General features: G+C 45.9%; 1 protein-coding gene across 1 annotated transcript in view; it reads right to left on the bottom strand.

The window, feature by feature from the left end:
- The window catches only part of RNF213 (ring finger protein 213), a 244,566-nt gene that overhangs the window by 54,286 nt on the left and 170,829 nt on the right, over nucleotides 1–19,451 (bottom strand). The window contains exons 33-39 of the mRNA XM_077266309.1: nucleotides 18,869–19,047; nucleotides 18,304–18,445; nucleotides 12,252–12,381; nucleotides 6,138–6,320; nucleotides 2,561–2,700; nucleotides 1,907–2,061; nucleotides 1,609–1,824 (exon numbers count right to left, since the gene is read on the bottom strand). Coding sequence (XP_077122424.1) covers nucleotides 1,609–1,824; nucleotides 1,907–2,061; nucleotides 2,561–2,700; nucleotides 6,138–6,320; nucleotides 12,252–12,381; nucleotides 18,304–18,445; nucleotides 18,869–19,047 — 1,145 coding nt within the window. The remainder of the gene's footprint in view (nucleotides 1–1,608; nucleotides 1,825–1,906; nucleotides 2,062–2,560; nucleotides 2,701–6,137; nucleotides 6,321–12,251; nucleotides 12,382–18,303; nucleotides 18,446–18,868; nucleotides 19,048–19,451) is intronic.

Raw genomic sequence — 19,451 nt, 5'->3', positions numbered from 1 at the left:
TCTAGACAGGCAGCTGTCTCCTAGTGCCTTTCGTTTTGTTAGGACAAGTAGGCTTGGAGCCCACGCCATAGAACCGCTTACAACGTGTCGTACATTTACAGCAGATGTCGTAAAGGGGTTAACTGTTGCAGTGTGGATCATGGACAGAGACATGAAAGCACTGGCACAGTGACGTACCACACCACATGGCCACCCTTTGCCTAACTTTCTTTGATATCTGATATCTTCAGGCTGCAGATACAGGAGAATATAATGATGTAACAGGAATCCATCAGCTCCCTGATCCATCATTGTGCCTATGCGTTTGAGAGCTCAGCAAACACGATGAAATCATTGCATCACGAGCTTCAGTAAACAGCACAGACCGGAGCAGTGGTGGAACAGGGTTAGGTGACCATCATTTTGCATGCAGAAAGGCGGCCGTGTGCACATAATACTGAGTAATGGGGCTGATGTGAGACATAATTTTTAGTTGGGGACAGAATACTGTGTATAGGTCAATAATTCTAAGTGGGGGGCAGTCTAAGGACATAATACTACATAGGGGCTGTGTGGGAACATAATAGTGTGTACAAGGGCTGTGTGGGGACATAATACTATGCAAGGCAGCTGTGTGGGAACATCATCCTGATTAGGGGCTGCATAGGGACATGATACTGTGTGGTGAGGCTCTGTGGAGACATCATACTGCGTGGTGACATACTACGTAAGGGGCTGTATGGGAACATCATACTGTGGCAGGGGAGCTTTGTGTTGACATACGGTGTGAGGGGACATCATAAAGTGTAGGGGGACAGCATACTGTGGCAGAGGAGCTTTGTGTTGACATACGGTGTGAGAGGACATCAAAGTGTAGGGGGACAGCATACTGTGGCGGAGGAGCTTTGTGTTGACATACTGTGCGAGGGGACATCATAAAGTGTAGGAGGACATCATACTGTAGCGGGGGAGCTTTGTGTTGACATACGGTGTGAGGGGACATCATAAAGTGTAGGGGGACATCATACTGTGGCGGAGGAGCTTTGTGTTGACATACTGTGTGAGGGAACATCATAAAGTGTAGGGGGACATCATACTGCGGCAGGGGAGCTTTGTGTTGACATACTGTGTGAGGGAACATCATACAGTGTGGGAGCTGTCGGGGAACATAATACAGTGTGAGGGGACATCAGTGTGTGGGGGGCTGTGAGGACATCATTGTGTTGGAAATTGTTGATAAAAGGTACAAGGGATAAACAACAGGAGCAGCATAATTTATAAACTTTATAGAAAGCAGTAAATTATATGGTGTTGATTAGCTTCTACAGATCAGAATACATGTTACAATAAGCCCTATCATAACATGTAGTAGCTGCTAGTGACAGACTTAATTCTGCTTAATATTAAGTTACACAAATTGACATAAAACATTAATAAGCCAAATTAAGAGAAGCTGGATGGTCCCACAACAATCATAGCATCTCACCTGGCCCCTCGAGAAAATTAATTGCCCACACCGGTCTGGACAGTAATCAAACTGAGCAATCTCACCCATAGATTAGGTCACTCATAGATGAAAATTTCAATGTTTTTTTTTTCAGAAATACAATAACCTGTCCCAAAACTTACCATTTGCTCACTAATCATTGGATCATGATCATCTATTTTTTCTTTAAGAGACTGAAGCACTAAAGGAGGACTGAAGGCCAAAATCCGGCTTAGGTTTTGCAGTCTGTGCTGGAATGTGTTGTATCCAATATGCACCCATGGCAGACTCAGCAGCTCATTACCATCATTAGTCTTTCTTAATTCTTCAATGCACGATGATAGAGCGTACTCCATTACCTGCAACACATAGGAAGCACAAGGCGTGTGATTAACCTGAAGGGATACACCACTTACATTCTGCAGCAGCTGCTGATCTCACCTTCAACTCATCCGGGGAAGATATAGTCATGGACATAAGGATGAAGTCTCGCTGATAATTCAAGAACAGGATCTGCTGTTTACTTGTGTCTTTTGAGGAAATATACTTTCCTAATGGGGTCTGTGAGAAGATATCTACAAATTTCACTTCAGGACCTCAAAATAAGAAAAATGAAAATTAATTTAAAATTCTGAATACATTATTGGGATATAGTTATGACATATAGTCATAAACATCAGTATCCAATTATCCCAGGACTAGAAGGAACACTTTCACTGAAGGGAAGGTTTGTAAACTGAGGCTCTGTGCATACAAATGTTATGGAGTATCCACCCACCAGCTCAGAGAGAACTGAAAGTTGCAGACAGACCCACATGCAGAGGGGAAAAATTGCAGGATTGAAATCATATAATGGCCAGAAATAGTGTTATTCCTAATGTACACACAAGCCAGCTTATTCTACAGTAACCTAAATGACAGGTGAGCTTTAATTTTTCGGCAATGGAAAAAAGGCACTACTCCAATCGAGAATCTTGCACTTTTTTTGTCCAACAAGCATTGCAATTGTGCGAGTCATAAAAATAATTTTCCACTAATAATTATTGTGACTATGAACAATACAACTACATTCTTATGTGCATGGATAAATGTTACCTTCCATACAATCAATGTGCCGAGCCTGAGTCCATATCTCCTCTAGATAATCCTTAATTCTCCAGCTAAAAGGCAGAGAATTTTCCCCAAAAACAGCGATATTCATGTTATTCTTCACCAGAATAGTTTCAGTCTGTGAGCTGCACATAAGTGAAAATGTTTAATGACAAAACAATGAATAAATAACATTTCTTACTTTGTCCTTTCAATTGGTTATGAAGCTAGAGCCAAAAACTAGATGTAGCTAGAACTATAACTAGATGTAACACTGATCTTCACTTTGCTACTGAAGGAAGAAAATAATCCATACCATCTATAAACCGAGAGATGGTAAGGGAACACTTCGCTAATTTAAATGTTTAAATGAATTTAAATCTCCTGGTCCAGATGAATTACATCCTAGGATAGTGAAAGAGATAGAGGAAATTGCAGAACCACGAGCCAGACTCTTTGAAAAATCCCAGAGAACAGGAGAAGTCCCACAAGAATTGAGAAGGGCAAATGTTGTCCTTATCTTCAAAAAAGGTAAAAAGATGGAGACAGGAAATTGCAAGCCAGTGAGCCTTACTTCTACACCAGGAAAGATCTTTGAACAAAATATTAAACAGCATGTATGTAAGTACTTGGATAAGAATAGAGTAATTAACCAGAGCTAGCATAGGTTTGTAGCAAACAAGTCATGCCAGACTATTCTAATTTCCTTCTACAATGGAATCACTGACTGGGTGGATCAGGGAAATGCGGTGGAATAAATGACCAATTATGGGACTGACAAGGCTACGGTTAGGTGGATTCATAACTGGCTCAGTGATCGATCTCAAAGACCGATAATAAATAGTTAAATATCTAAATTGGAAGAGTGTTTCAAGTAGGGTACCACAAGGCTGTGTCCTGGCCCCAGTATTGATGGACATTTTTGTAAATGCTCTAGATAAGGGAACTGAAGGAAAACTAATCAAATTTGCAGATGATGCAAAGCTAAGAGGGATAGCTAACACTAGAGAAGACAGAGAAAGGATTCAGAAGGCTCTAGATACGCTTGAACAAGAAGCAGCAGCAAATAGAATGGTATTTAATAGGGAGAAATTCAAGATTCTTCATATGGGTAAGAAAACAAAAATTCCATCTACAGAATGGGAGGAATAGAACCAAGCAACAGCTTGTGTGAAAAAGACTTGGGTATACTAATAGATCACAGACTGCACAGGAGTAGTGATGGGTGAACCCCTGGATGTTCGGGTCCAGCCGGTCAGAGAGATGCAGCTGCCACGCTGTCAGATGACAGTATGAGCCCGCAGCTGTAACCAGAGGTTAAAATTTTACCTCCGGTCACAGGAGGTCGACTAATGGGACTACTATTCTCATCAGCCTAAGCCTGCTGATGCTAATAACAGCGAGAGCAGGCACCAGCTGAGGGGAGTATTCATCAGCCGCCATACATAAATAAAAAATAACGCGAGTTTCCCTGTATTTTTGATAACCAGCCAGGCAAAACTGACAGCTGCAGGCTGCAACTCTCGGCTGTCAGTTTTAGCAAGGCTGGTTATCAAGAATAGAGGAGTACCCATGATGTTTTGTAAATTAAATAAATAATTTTAAACAACGGCGTGGGGTCTCCCCCATTTTTGACAACCAGGCAAGCTAAAGCAGACAGCTGGGGACTGGTATTGTCAGGCTAGTAAGGGGACATGGATATTCCCCCCCAGGCAAAAAATAGCAGCCGAAGCCGCCCCAGAAAAGGCACATCTATTAGATGCGCCAATTCTGGAGCTTTGCCCGTCTCTTCCCACTTGCCCTGTGGTGGTGGCAATGGAGCGAATATTTGTGGGGTTGATGTCTGGTGACATTATTAACCCTATAGTTATATTGTAAATAAACACCAAGCAAGAATAGAAAAAACACTTAATTTTTCATTTCAAAATCACAAACACAGTTATACTCACCTAATGCCCATTCCATTGAAGCCATCGTCTCCTGTAAAAAAAAACAAAAACAAAAACAAAAAAACAACCATATCCCTCAGTTGTCTAACGTTCTGTCCCCCACCGTAATCAATGTCTGGGATAAATAGTTTTCAACCTCAATGATGTCACCTCTAGTCATTGAGGTTGTGCTCGCAGCAGCTCATTCTCCTATGGTTTTTTGCATCTTGGCTCTGCCAGGTTGAAAACAATTTATCCCAAACACAGATTACAGCGGGGTTCAGAACGACGGCAGGTGAGGGATATGATTGTATTTTATTTTTGCTTTTTTACAGGAGACGATGACTTTAATGGAATGGGCGTTAAGGGAGTATAACAGTGTTTGTTATTTTTAAATGAAAAAGTAAAACGGTGTTTTTTTTATTTCAAATAAGGGACTTTATACTGGCTGTGTGTTTATTTACAACATGACTATTGGATTTGTAACAGAGAGGCATCTTATAGATGATAGGATGTATTAAGAGGAGCATAGAGTCTAGATCACGTGAAGTGATTATCCCCCTTCTACTCCTCCTCTAAACCTCATCTGGAATGCTTGGTCCAGTTCTGGGCACGACATTTAAAAAAAAAAAAAAAAAAAAGATATCGAAAAACTGGAGCAAGTTCAAAGAAGAGCTACCAGGATGGTGAGCGGACTGCAAACTATGTCCTACGAGGAACGGTTAAAGGATCTGGAAATGTTTTAGCTTGCAAAAAAGAAGGCCAAAAGGAGACTTAATAGCAGTCTACAAATATCTGAAGGGCTGTCACAGTGTAGAGGGATCACCCATATTCTCATTTGCACATGGAAACACTAGAAGCAATGGAATGAAACTGAAAGGTAGAAGATACAGATTAGATATTAGAAAAAACTTTTTGACAGTGAGGGTGATCAATGAAGGGAACAGGCTGCCAAGTGAGGTGGTGAGTTCTCCTTCAATGGAAGTCTTCAAACAGAGGCTGCACAGTAGTGATGAGCGAGTATACTTGTTGCTCGGGTTTTCCCCAGCACGCTCGGGTGACCTTCGAGTATTTGTTATTGCTCGGAGATATAGGTTTCATTGCCTCATTTCCATGATTTACGGCTTCCAGATACGCTGAATACATGTGAGGAATGCCTGTTTGTTAGGGAATTCCCACATGTATTCAGCTTATCTGGAAGCCGTAAATCATGCAACTGAGGTGATGAAAACTATATCTCCGAGCAATAACAAATACTCGAAGGTCACCCGAGCGTGCCGGGGAAAACCCGAGCAACAAGTACACTCGCTCATCACTACTGGACAGACATCTGTCTGAGAGGGTTTAGTGAATCCTGCATTGAGCAGGGGGTTGGACATGATGACCCTGGAGGTCCCTTCCAACTCTAACATTCCATGATTCTATAATCATCATGATCATGATTTAATCCAGAAGAGAGATGTAAGCATCATCTTTGAGATGATCGTCAGAGATTTCAAGCTGACTCAGAGACCAAAATGAATAAACATAATACAGTTTTCTCTTTTTTACATTAATTTAAAAAGTGGATGTAAAAGCTACATAATCTAAGATCTATATATGTAGCAAACTGTGAAACAGGATAAACAACACATGTCTCCTAAATTACATCTCACCTGAAGCTGCTGGAAACAGGTAGAAGTTTTTCATCAGAAAAAAAGAACATCCATAGGGACTTAATAAAGTTCTCCACATCATCGTTCACAAGAATTTCCAGGTTGCCATTGCAGTCGATGATGGATAAAATGTGGGATAAAAATGGTGTCACGGTTTTTTGAACATGTTTCCAAAGTGTTTGCCTGCATAGCAAAGTATTATAATTATTAAAGAATTAACTTATTACAAAGTCAAGGTCCTACTACTGAGTGCCAGCCCCCCATAAAAAATACAAGAGGATTCGACATCTCCAGAAAACATTACCTGGAAATGTAACTATTATTAATTACCTAGTCTTCCATGCTGAATAAATGATAATGACCGAAGAACAGATTTATTTTTAATTTTTTCCTCTAAAAACAACTTTTATTTTCAATTGACATAGTTATTTTAGGGTTTTTTTTGCAGGATGAGAATTTTAAAAAAAGACAACATTAATTTTAACATATAATGCACTGAAAATGGGAAAACATTGCAATGCTGGAAAATCTGTGAAAAAAGGCATTTCTGCTAATGTTTTTGGGGTATGTTAAAGGTATGGTAAAAATGACCTAACAACGTGTATATATATATATATATATATATATATATATATATATATATATATATATATATATATATATATATATATATATATATATATATATATATATATATATATATATATATATATATATATATATATTTTACTTGCTAATCCCGCCCCCTACACAGTAGCTCCGCCCCCCACCCCATTACCACACACAATCCCGCTCCCCCACATTACCACACAATCCCGCCCCCCCACATTACCACACATAATCCCGCCCCCCACCACATTACCACACATAATCCCACCCCCCCACCACATTACCACACATAATCCCGCCCCCCACATTACCACACATAATCCCACCCCCCCACATTACCACACATAATCCCACCCCCATTACCACACAATCCCGCCCCCCCACATTACCACACATAATCCCGCCCCCCACATTACCACATAATCCCGCCCCCCCACCACATTATCACACAACCCCGTCCCCCCACCACATTACCACACATAATCCCACCTCCCACCATATTACCACACATAATCCCACCCCCCACCATATTACCACACATAATCCCGCCCCCCCACATTACCCCACAAGGCTCCGTCCCCTTACATTACCATACGAGGCTCCGTTCTCACACATTACCACATGAGGCTCCGTCCCCACACATTACCACATGAGGCTCCGTCCTCACACATGTTACCATACGAGGCTCCGTCCTCACACATTACCACATGAGGCTCCGTCCTCACACATTACCAGACGAGGCTCCGTCCCCACACATTACCATACGAGGCTCCGTCCTCACACATTACCACATGAGGCTCCGTCCTCACACATTACCACATGAGGCTCCGTCCTCACACATGTTACCATACGAGGCTCCGTCCTCACACATTACCACATGAGGCTCCGTCCTCACACATTACCAGACGAGGCTCAGTCCCCACACATTACCATACGAGGCTCCGTCCTCACACATTACCAGACGAGGCTCAGTCCCCACACATTACCATACGAGGCTCCGTCCTCACACATTACCACATGAGGCTCCGTCCTCACACATTACCATATGAGGCTCTGTCCTCACACATTACCACACGAGGCTCAGTCCCCACACATTACCATACGAGGCTCCGTCCTCACACATTACCACACGAGGCTCCGTCCCCACACATTACCACACGAGGCTCCGTCCTCACACATTACCACACGAGGCTCTGTCCCCACACATTACCACACGAGGCTCCGTCCCCACACATTACCACACGAGGATCTGTCCCCACACATTACCACATGAATCCAGTTTGCTTTTGATTTTACACTGTGAATAAAATGTATTAGTATTATTCTGATTTTTAATTATTATTAACTTCATTTTAAGTTAATTTACCACCTGCGTAAGCGCTATTGAATGTTGTCATTATTTCTTTTAGTTTAATCACTAGCAGCGTTAACTAGCAATGAGCATGCCGAGCGTTAGCTGGCTGGAAACAGCTAGTGTTATATATTGTGAGGCAGTGACCCATGTCACAGGTAGGGGTCGCTAATTGTTGTCCCCAGGATGCGCACGGAGGCGTATTGAGGCCATGAGGGGGCATTGCCAGAGCAGGCGCAGCTGTCATTGTAATGATGAAACAGTGACCGATGTCACAGGTAGGGGTCGCTGTGTATTCTTCCCAGGTTATGCACGGAGGCGTATGAAGACCATAGGAGTGCATGGCAGTAACGAGCGTAGCGGTGGCTGCAATGCAGATCAGAAATAATAAAAATGAGTGTAGTCTTGGACATGCTAGTGTCCACGGCAGATTTATGGAAAACCTGCCCTGGGCTTGTGTGTTGTGAAACAGACTGCAGGATGGTAGTCGTGCAGTCCGTGTCATTTCCGGTCGAGGTTTTCCATGTGGCTTAAGGCCACAGGTTTCTATATTATAAGCCCTGCAAGAAAAGGTATGGGTGTATCAGGTGTAATGTCAGTGTGAGTTTGGTGTTCGGCGGGAGTGCAGAGCAGGAGGCCCTGCAGAGTGCTAGCTGTGTGTGAAATGACAGGCAATTGGAGCTAAACAGCCAAGGCAGCTTTAAAGTCTGACACCCCAGCGTACACAGCGGTGCTGTCGTCCACGGTAACTGGTCAGAGGAGGACTGTTGTGTGTATTGGCTGCAAAAAGGTGCATATGGTGCCCGGCTGCGATCCAGAGGATATCAAGTACTGTGTACGGCTGTGTGTGTGAGTAAATAGACATTAACACAGTGGTGTGGTCACCCACGACAACTGGTCTCGGATGTGAACAGGTCTTGTGACCGGAGGTAGACTATCCTGTTCCCGAAGGAGAACTAGCGTGTGTAGTGACTGTAAACTAAAGGAGACTGTGCATAAGAGACATTGACACGACACTGTAGTCGCCCACAGAAACTGGACAAAGGGAAGCCCGGTATGTTTACGGGCTGTGATTTAAAGGATGCCGTGTATTATGTGGTGCTATGGACTGGTCTGAACTAAACACTATTATTATATGCAGTTGTGTGAAGTGGACACTAAGATTATGTGTGCACTTGTGTGAATTTGAACGTTAATGCTATGAAGACAACACATTAAAGAGACTTTGTGTTTGAACTTTGTTGGTCACTGCCTCCTCATTGCATAAGTGTGCTACCGGGGCACTACAATATATACATACATATATACACACTGGTCAGAACAATAAAGGGAACACTAAAATATCACATCCTAGATATCACTGAATGAAACATTCCATTTGCAAATCTATTAATTACATAGTGGAATGCGTTGAGAACAAAACATAAACATTATCAATATACATCAAAATTAATATCCCATGGAGGTCTGGATTTGGATTACAGGCTGATCCAACATCAGTGGAAATGTCTCAAGACAAGGAAATGATGCTCAGTAGTGTATGTGGCCTCCACGTGCTTGTATGCCCTCCCTACAATGCCTGGTCATGATTCAGATGAGGCGGATGTTCTCCTGAGGGATGTTCTCCCAGACCTGGATTAAGGAACCCAGGGCCCACTGCACCTGCATATAGTCTCATAATGGGTGTGAGGATCTCATCTCAGTACCAAATGGCAGTCAGGATACCTCTGGTGAGCACATGGAGGGCTATGCAGCACTCTAAAGAAATCCTCCCCACACCATTACTGACCCACTGCTAAAATGATCATGTTGAACAAAACAACAGCCTAAAAGGATTAGAGTAGAGAAATGGTCTGTGGTCATCACCCGCAGAACCACTTTTTGCATAGGGGTTTTCTTGCTAATTTAATTGCCCATCATTTCTACCGGTTTTCTGCTCCATTTGCACAACAGCAGAAAAAATTAATTTACAATCATTGTCGCTTCATAACCAGACAGGTTCTGGTCACAGAAGTGTGATTGACTTGGGAGATACATTGTGTTGTTTAAGTGTTCCTTTTATTTTTTTTTTGAGCATTGTATATATATTTAATATACCGTTATGTTAATCTTTTAGTTATTGTTAACATGATATTGTATTGTGATCCAGATTGTTATCCTTGTGTCACGTCACCCCTGATTTTTAATCTTGTGTGCATTTTAATTGGGCCTGTGTATTGCTTTTTAATGCTTAAGCTTTTGTTGCTTCTTGGTTTTTGCTTAAAGTAGCTTATAGCTACATTGGGAAATTAAAGGGAATCTATCAGCATGTCTTTGATATGTAATCTAACAGCAGAAAAATATAGGATAATTGAGCCTGATTCCAGTGATGTGTCACTTACTGGGCTGCTTGCTGTAGTTTTGATATAATTTCTATTGTCATCTGTTGTAGATGTAGCAGTGGTCAGGACACTGAGCTGTATATAACCATGCCCACACCACTGATTGCCTTTCTGTGTACACTGTTGTGAAGAACTCCACCTTGCAGCCCCGCCTGACGTCACTAATACATCAAGGGGGTGTCACACAGTACGGTCTCCTGACTTTCACCAATGTGACGTTAAGCACCCCCTGGGAATACATATTGTCAGCTTGGAACAGTTTTCCATAGACACCCACTGGCCACACGGCACAGGGAGTGAGGGAGGGTGGCCCAGGCAACTGCGGTGTGAGATAACACTCGCTCAAAACCCTGACCAACTGAGAGACCCCTTTCAATAGCATCAGTGGAACAGAGCCATGCCAGCCTGGTAGGACTGCCACCACTCGTTAGATATAAGACTGATTCATTAACGGGGTTACATAGGGCCAGAAACCAGCCCCAGTAGCATGTGACATTAAACCGAGAACACGGATGTGTGGATCGAGATAAAAGAGCAGCCCAAGATTAAATTATAAATTTAATCACCTTATGGGCACTTTACACAAAACACTATAAACACAATGGTTGTACATATACGGCTGTCAAATATGCAAGTACAGGTGGTAGTACAATAAGTATAAGCAGATGAAACAAGTCAGTTACCGGCTTGATGTTATGCCTTGGTGCTGAGCCACATGGGAGGTGTGGGGTGCCAGCCGTTTCCGGTTTCTTCCAACACGATACACGGCGTGACCTCCCTTAGAAGTGAACAAAAGGCCAAGGCATTGCACAGGCACTTAACCTCTTGGTTGGCCACTCTTTCCTGCCTCGGGGATGGTCCTAGTTTTCCTCCTCCTAGTTTTCCTCCTCCTAGCGCTTGTAACTCCAAAACTTATGATGGATCATAACTTCTCAACGGAAGGTCATAAGATGGCAGATTGGGTGCTGTAGGATCTGTCCGGGGTGCTAGAATAGATTGAGACCCAGCCAGGCGTTTGGCCATTCCCGAGATCTCAGAATTGTAACTGATATATGGCTAGAATGTACGGTAACTCCATAACTCCTTAAGAAATTACGGCTCCCGTACATCTAGGGGAATTCTTTCAAGCAGTTAAGCATCTTTGGCTCCCAGCAGGGGTTCAACCTCACCAAATGTATTGGTACAAGCTAGGCTATTGGGGATGTGAGCTTTTTCACTTGGAGCTCTTGAATCTGGGCCACCTGCTAAGCCAGGTGTCCTGTCTCAACTTTACACAGATATGATACATTTGGCTGGCATGAAGTCATATCCCTCTTCACGATTGTGTATTGTCAGCAAGTTGTCCATCAGTGGTGGGGTTAGATTAGCCAGACTGCCATGCACGTGAGACCTAGTCAGGCAGTGATAATCTTCTGTTCATCAAACACTGATTGTATTGAAACTACAACACTCAGACTAATAAGTGACATCCTTGGAATCAGGCTCTCTTGCCCTGTATTATTCTGGTGTCAGATTAAATCGCAGAAAAAACTTTGCTATCATTTCCTAAGATCCATTTTCTATTTCTCTTTTATTAGAGATGGCTTTGACGTAACAAAAGAGAAAGAACAGCAAAACACAGGAGGAAGACACCTTCCGGCCGGCACTTCATGTTTACACAGGTAAAGCAACATTCTCTATAAAATAACCAGTTATTACATGGAGATAAGTCTATTGAAACAACAGTGACCATCCAAATGCACAGACAAACCATCAGCTACATCTTTTGCTAACCTGAAGGTTCCAGCTTCCTGCAGTGCATCCAGATTCGCGGCCTCTCGCATGACCCAATCTTCAGCCAGAAGATTTTCCGAACTCTTCAACATGTTGTGCAGACGAACTTTCAGATATTTTAAAAAGGATTCTGCAAAAGGGAAGACAATAGAAATAAAGTTGGCAATTCAACATCAAACAAATATTTTTAAAGAAATTTGCTGAGCATTAAGCTTTGTGAAAGAAAAGGAGATTTTTGTGTACTCACCGTAAAATCTCTTTCTCTTAGCCTCTAATTGGGGGACACAGGACCATGGGTGTTATGCTGCTGTCCACTAGGAGGCGACACTATGCATAATCTGAAAAAGATTAACTGTGGCTCCTACTGTGCAGTATACACCCCTGGACGGCATCAGCCTTCTCCAGTTTTGTGCCAAAGCAGTAGGAGGAACGTAACATGAATAACATAATTATGCCTGTAAGAAGGCATCTATGTACGAGCTCAAGAAACAATATGAGAACTCAACAGTTACAACAGCCCGGAAAGGGCAACAGGGTGGGAGCTGTGTCCCCCAATTAGAGGCTAAGAGAAAGAGATTTTACGGTGAGTACACAAAAATCTCCTTTACTCTGTCGCCTCATTGGGGGACACAGGACCATGGGACGTCCTAAAGCAGTCCCTGGGTGGGAAGCAATGGACGAATATTGTGCAGACAGGCCCGTACACTTAGGGCACCGCCGCCTGCAGGACACATCTACCCAGGCTCGCTGAGGACTGGGTATGAACCCTGTAGTGTTTAGTAAATGTGTGTAAGCTAGTCCAAGTGGCCGCCTTACACACTTGTTGTGCCGAAGCCTGGTGCCGAATGGCCCAGGAGGCCTCTACCGCCCGTGTAGAGTGTGCCGTAATACCGGCTGGAAGAGGAGGATTCTTAAGGCGGTACGCCTCTTGTATGGTGGATTTGATCCACCTGGCAAGAGTAGCTTTTGGAAGCTGGCCTACCCTTGTGGCCGCCTTCCGGAAGGAGGAAAGGAGAATCAGACCTCCGGAAGGACGCAGTCCTAGACACGTATATACGCAAAGGCCTGACAAGGTCAAGCGTATGCAGAGCCTTCTCCACTGTATGAACCGGAACCGGACAAAGGGATGGTAGTGAAATTTCCTCATGGAGGTGGAAGTCTGACACAACCTTCGGAAGGAAGGATGGGACCGTACGAAGAACTACCTTGGCCTGCTGACAAGCCAGGAAAGGCCGTCTGCATGAGAGTGCTGTCGGTTCAGACATTTTGCGTAGCGAGGTGAGTGCCACCAGGAAAAAAAACACCTTCTGGGAAAGAAGGCGGAGCGGGACCTCCTTAAGGGGTTCGAAGGGTGGTTCCTGCAATGCTGTCAGGACCAGGATGAGGTCCCACGTTTCTAGTGGTCGTCTGTAGGGGGGAACCAATCGGGGAACCCCCTGAAGGAAAAGGCCTTACTTGCGGCTTGGTAGCAATGCGCTTTTGGAAAAAGCACTGAGAGGGCTGACACCTGGCTTCAGGCGAGCCCAATGACAGACTGGCCTCCAGACCCGCTTGGAGAAAACCAAGAACTTTGGGTAGGGAATAAGGGAGTGGAACCTGGCCACGAGGTTCGCACCAGGTAAAGAAAACTTTCCAGGTACGGTAATACATCTTGGCAGAGGCTGATTTCCGTGCTCTGATCATGGTTGCAATGACCTCTGTCGAGAACCCTGCCTGGGTTAGAACCCAGGTCTCAAGGGCCACGCCATCAAGTTGAGAGCCCTTGAGTTCTGGTGGTAGAACGGCCCTTGTGATAGAAGATCGTGGCGGTCGGGGAGACGCCAGGGGGCGTCTGCTGTGAGTTGTACGATGTCGGCGTACCATGTGCGTCTGGGCCAGTCCGGTGCAATGAGGATAGTTGAAACTCCCTCTTGTTTGATCTTCCTCACCCTCTGGATATCAGGGGGAGAGGTGAAAAAAATATACAGAAGCTGGAACTGAGTCCAGTCCTGAACCAGAGCGTCTGCTCCGAGCGACCGCGGATCGTGAGTTCAGGCAATGAAGTTGGAGACCTTGGCATTGAAATGGGATGCCATTAGGTCCACATCCGGGGGCCCCCAGTGGAGACAGATCTGTTGAAAAATTTCGGGATGGAGAGACCACTCTCCCGAGTCTATTCCTTGTCGGCTGAGGAAGTCTGCTTCCCAGTTGTCCACACCCGAACGTGGACCGCCGAAGGACCGACCCTGTGTCCTCCGCCCAGCGGAGGACATATGACACTTCCCGCGTCGCTTGGGTACTGCGGGTCCCCCCTTGATGAGTCACATATGCCACAGTCGTGGTATTGTCCAACTGTATCCTGATGTAAGAGGCTGCCAGTAAGTGATGGAAAGCCCTCAATGCCAGAAGAATGGCACGAATTTTCAGGATGTTGATGGGCATGGACGCTTCCGCTGAGGACCACTTGCCCAACAGGAGCCCACAGCTGAGGCGGGGTCCCTGGATGCAGGTGCAGTGTGCTGGCCCATTGCTTGGAGGTGTAGGATGCTGCCTGTACAGGCCCTACCTGAGGTGTCTCAACCTATACCCCCAGAGAGGGATAGGGAAGGTGCTATTGTCACCTTCAGGGGCCTTTATCCTCGCCTCGACCTCAACCCAGAAACCAAAAGGAATTGGGGAAGGGAGTCTCGACTTCGAACCAGCACCCGAGGGACTGGGGAAGGAGCAGCATGGGGAATAGCCATCTCAACTTCAACTGGGCACTCCATAATAGGGGGCCGAGGAAGGAGCCATGCCGGGAGTCTCACAAGAGACCCTCTTTTCTTCATCTACTATTCGGAGGGCCAGTGCCTTGTCCTTGGGAAGGAGCACTAGACCCCTGGAAGTGTTGAATAACATTCCCAGGAAAGTCAGGGACTGACTCGGGGTTGGTGATGACTTTGTAGGTTGATTAACCAGCCCATGAAACTGAGAGTATCGGTTGTGATTGAGACGCTGAGCTCGCATTCCTTGAAAGGTGGGAGCCTTGATGACTAGGTCGTCCAGGTATGGAACGACTACTATGCCTCTGGAATGCAGGACGTCCATGGTTGCTGCCATGACCTTGATGAAGACTCTGGGAGCCGTGGCGAGTCCAAAGGGGAGAGCCACGAATTGGTAGTGGTCCTGGCCTATTGCGAACCTGAGAAACCTCTGATGGGCAGGTGCAATGGGTATATGCACGTATGTCTATGAAGGGGAGATATTCTCCCTTCTCCATGGACGCAAGATGAACCGAAGGGACTCCATGCGGAAGTGACGGACCCGTACATATTTGTTGAGCTGTTTTAGGTCTAGTATGGGCCGTACGCTGCCTCCTTTCTTGGGAACTACGAACAGATTGGAGTAGAACCCTCGGAAGCGGTCGGACGTGGGTACCGGTACTATGACTCCTGATTAACAAAGCGAGGAGACCGCTTGGTGGTAGGCTCGAGCCTTGGCTGGCGGTTTTACAAAAGTCGGTCGCCTACTGGTGTGGTGTTATCCGGAGTCCGTGAGTCATGAGGAGGAGAAGTCTGGGATTTTCCTCCTCTGGGCTTAGACTGGCCTGCTTTTGACTGCCAGGTCTTGTCCGATGCGTGGGGAACAGATACGATTTTGTACCGGACGTGAGACGGACCAGCCGGAGGAATTCCGAAAGGATCGGAATCGAGTTTGGTTACGCTTCTTGTAAGTGCGTTTAGGTTTCAGTTGGGGAAGAGAAGTACTCTTACCCCCTGTGGCGTTGGATATCATAGTGTCCAACTGTTCACCGAAAAGACTCCCACTGAGGTAGGGGAGGTGCGTGAGGGACTCCTTTGAGGATGCGTCCACTTGCCATTCCCGCAGCCAGAGGATACGCCTAATCGTGATGGCGTTTGATGCTGTCCCCGCGACTCCCCTTGCTGAAACCAGAGCTGCATGGAGCATATAATCTGCTACAACTGCATTTTGAACCGCTTGGTCCGACAGTTCAGGAGCGGATGCCTGGAAGGCTTGTAAATTCTTTGCCCAGGTCAGGATGGCCTTGGCAGCCCAAGCTGAGGCGAACGCGGGAGCCATGGATGCCTCTGCTGCCTCGAAAATTGAACGAGCCATGCGTTCTACCTGCCGGTCTGCTGCGTCCCTGAGGGTTGAGCTATCTGGCAGTGAAAAGGAGGGTCTGTGCTGCTAGCCTGGAGACTTTTAATCCACCTCAGGTGGATCTGTCCATTCCTCCTTCTGTGGGAAGGGGTACCTCGCCCCCAGATATTTGCGATTTTTTTTTCTCAGGCTGTAGAGCTGTTTTTTAAGGATCGCCTTAAACTCTGGGTGGTTCGAGAAAACCTTGATTGCGGAGATCTGCATCGTCTGTCCCTGGAACGGGACGGTCTAGATGACCTGGAGCTACGGTGTCTCTCCCTAGAGGGGGATGACCGTGTGCTATGGGGTGACGCAGATGGACTTGATCTATGGATCCACTTGCGTCCTGACCTAGACGTGGATGTGCCAGGGTCATCTGGTTCCTGAGTCAAGCTCTCCCGTTGTTGGGTAACGGTCATAGCCGGGGCATGACCCTGCAGAGCCTGAAGCAATGTGGAAGTTAGGTTATCTATAGACTGCTTCATAGATTGCGAGAACTGAGTAGCCCATTCCGGCGTGGCATTAGACACCGAGTGACACATTAGGTTATATACAGTTCTGGCAATGCGGGTACGTGCTACTACTGGAGAGAGCGGTCCCGCAGGCTGTGCAGAATGCATAATAGCAGATCTGCCTGGTTCTCTTGGACCTTCAGCCCTGCATAGTGCACAAAGTGCAGAGGTGCTGCCAGCAGATGGACCTTACAGGGGTAGAGAACCTACAGGGGAGTCTTATAGGTAATATGGATTCACAGCTGAGTAAAAATAACCCAGCTGTGATCTTACCCCACCAGTGTGCCCCGAGGTCCAGCGCCGAAGATCCACAGTCCTGTGCCCCCCAGAGACTGGCTGCCTGGTCCTGGTCCTGCAGACCGGGATATGCAGGGTTAATCTGCAGCCGAAAATGGCTGCAGAGACAGAGGAGAGAGGAGGAGAAGGGGGCGGAGAGCTGGAAAAAGGCGGCAAGGCTATCAAAAACCCGCCCTTTCTGTCTCGATCCGCCCCTTGTATGACACTGTAGAGTGTCATATTTGTCATCCGGGGGGCGGGCCGGGGGGCGGAGAGGAGGCTGCTGCTTCAGCTAGGCCGAAGCCGGGGCCTAAATTAGATGCCTGAGGCCCAGAAGGGCTCCAGGCCGGCACGAAAGTCCGGGAGGGGGTCGGATCTGAACCGGACCCCTCCGGATTTGAAGGCAGGATGGCGGTGGGGCTATAAGCGGAAGGGGGAGACGGTGAGGGGTCCCCCTGAGGCAGTAGAGAGCTGGTGCTGCCGCAGAGACAGGGACGCTGGGAGCCCTGTGTCTGTATGTGCCATGCCTGCCTGCACTCCCCCCGGCCCCAACAGGAGCCCGCAGCTGGGCTGGGGTCCCTGGATGCAGGCGCAGTATGCTGGCCCATTGCTGGGAGCTGTAAGATGCTGCCTGTACAGGCCCTACCTGAGGTGTCTCAACCTAATACCCCCAGAGGGGGATAGGGAGGGTGCTGTTGTTACACCGTCAGGGGCCTTTATCCTCGCCTCGACCTCAACCCAGAAACCAAAAGGAATTGGGGAAGGAGGGGGGTCTCGACTTCGAACCAACACCCGAGGGGTTGGGGAAGGAGCAGCATGGGGAATAGCCATCTCAACTTCAACTGGGCACCCCATAATAGGGGGCCGAGGAAGGAGCCATGCCGGGGGTCTCACAGAAGACCCTCTTTTCTTCATCTGTAATCCCGTCGGAAAGCGGGAAACGGAGTAAAAATCTTTAGGTGTGCCTCCTTTGCGACACTAAGCAAAAACTGGAGAAGGCTGATGCCGTCCAGGGGTGTATACTGCACAGGAGGAGCCACAGTTAATCTTTTTCAGATTATGCATAGTGTCGCCTCCTAGTGGACAGCAGCATAACACCCATGGTCCTGTGTCCCCCAATGAGGCGACAGAGTAAGCTACCCTACCTTTCAGATTGTTCTCGGTGCTCAGCAGGTTTATCAGGATTTCAATCCTTCGGGTGCTGCGGCTGTCAATATTCTCCTCGTCTCTTAACAAGCCAATGGCATTCTGGACACAACTCCTGATGAGAGTAGTGGTATCCAGCATCTGCATAATGTGAAAAGTAAGTTAAAGCTGGATTTACACTGGCCATATCCTGATGTTAACACTTTTACTGCCTGATTTTCTCTATTTCTTAAGCTGAACTCACACATCCGTGGGTTTTAACAGACATTATGCGAGTAAAACACAACAGATACATATGTCTGGCACACAGAGGCTAAGTTTAATTCCTGAATCAAACCCAACTTGGATATGTCTTCATTTGTTTTGCAGACCAATGAACCAAAAACAAAAACTTGGCCTTCGTCAAAAGACCCACATAATATATATATATATATATAAAAAAAAAAATAGAAAACACATACACAAAAATCTGGTGTATGAATGGGGCCTTAAGATTTTTAAGCAAGTTTGCCATTACTTGTTTTTAATATAAAGTACATGAAAAAGTTAAATATATATTCCTACATTCTCAAAAGTGGCTGGTGACATATCTGTCTTCTTTTCATGGTCTTCTTCATTTTCATTTACTTCTTGATCTATTTCCATTAAGTTGTTATCCTGTATTTTATTGCTGGCAGCAGATGCACTGTCTTCTACTTCCATTGCTGTTTCATGATCCCTTGCTGATGCTGTTATTTCAGATGCTGAAAAAGTAAATACATTAGGTTTAAAAAGTTAGTGGTTACTAGTATAGCTGGTCTTAAAGGGTTTAATTTCTCCATATCGAAAGTGTCAAGTCGGAGTAATAGGTCATGAGCCATGCAATGCTCCTCTGTGAATTTAAATATACAAATTGCCTCATCACAGAGGAAGAGGACAGGAACTCTAGTGCCACTTATTGGAAGTAGCAATCCTAAAAGTGAATATAGACACTCGAATGAGTAATGCCACATCACTTAGGATAAAAAGCCAACCGAAACACTCCATTGGGAGACTGTCACACAGGTAACTCGTGTGGTTTGTTGGCACCATCCAAGTCTCTGTGTTCACCGTTCTGCTCCTCTCAGTGTCAGGCCATCTTGCTGAGCTGCCTCTCCCAGCACTGCTG

Source organism: Ranitomeya variabilis, chromosome 5 (assembly GCF_051348905.1).
Source record: "Ranitomeya variabilis isolate aRanVar5 chromosome 5, aRanVar5.hap1, whole genome shotgun sequence".
NCBI lineage: Eukaryota > Metazoa > Chordata > Amphibia > Anura > Dendrobatidae > Ranitomeya > Ranitomeya variabilis.
This window is presented reverse-complemented; position numbering and strand designations above follow the sequence as displayed.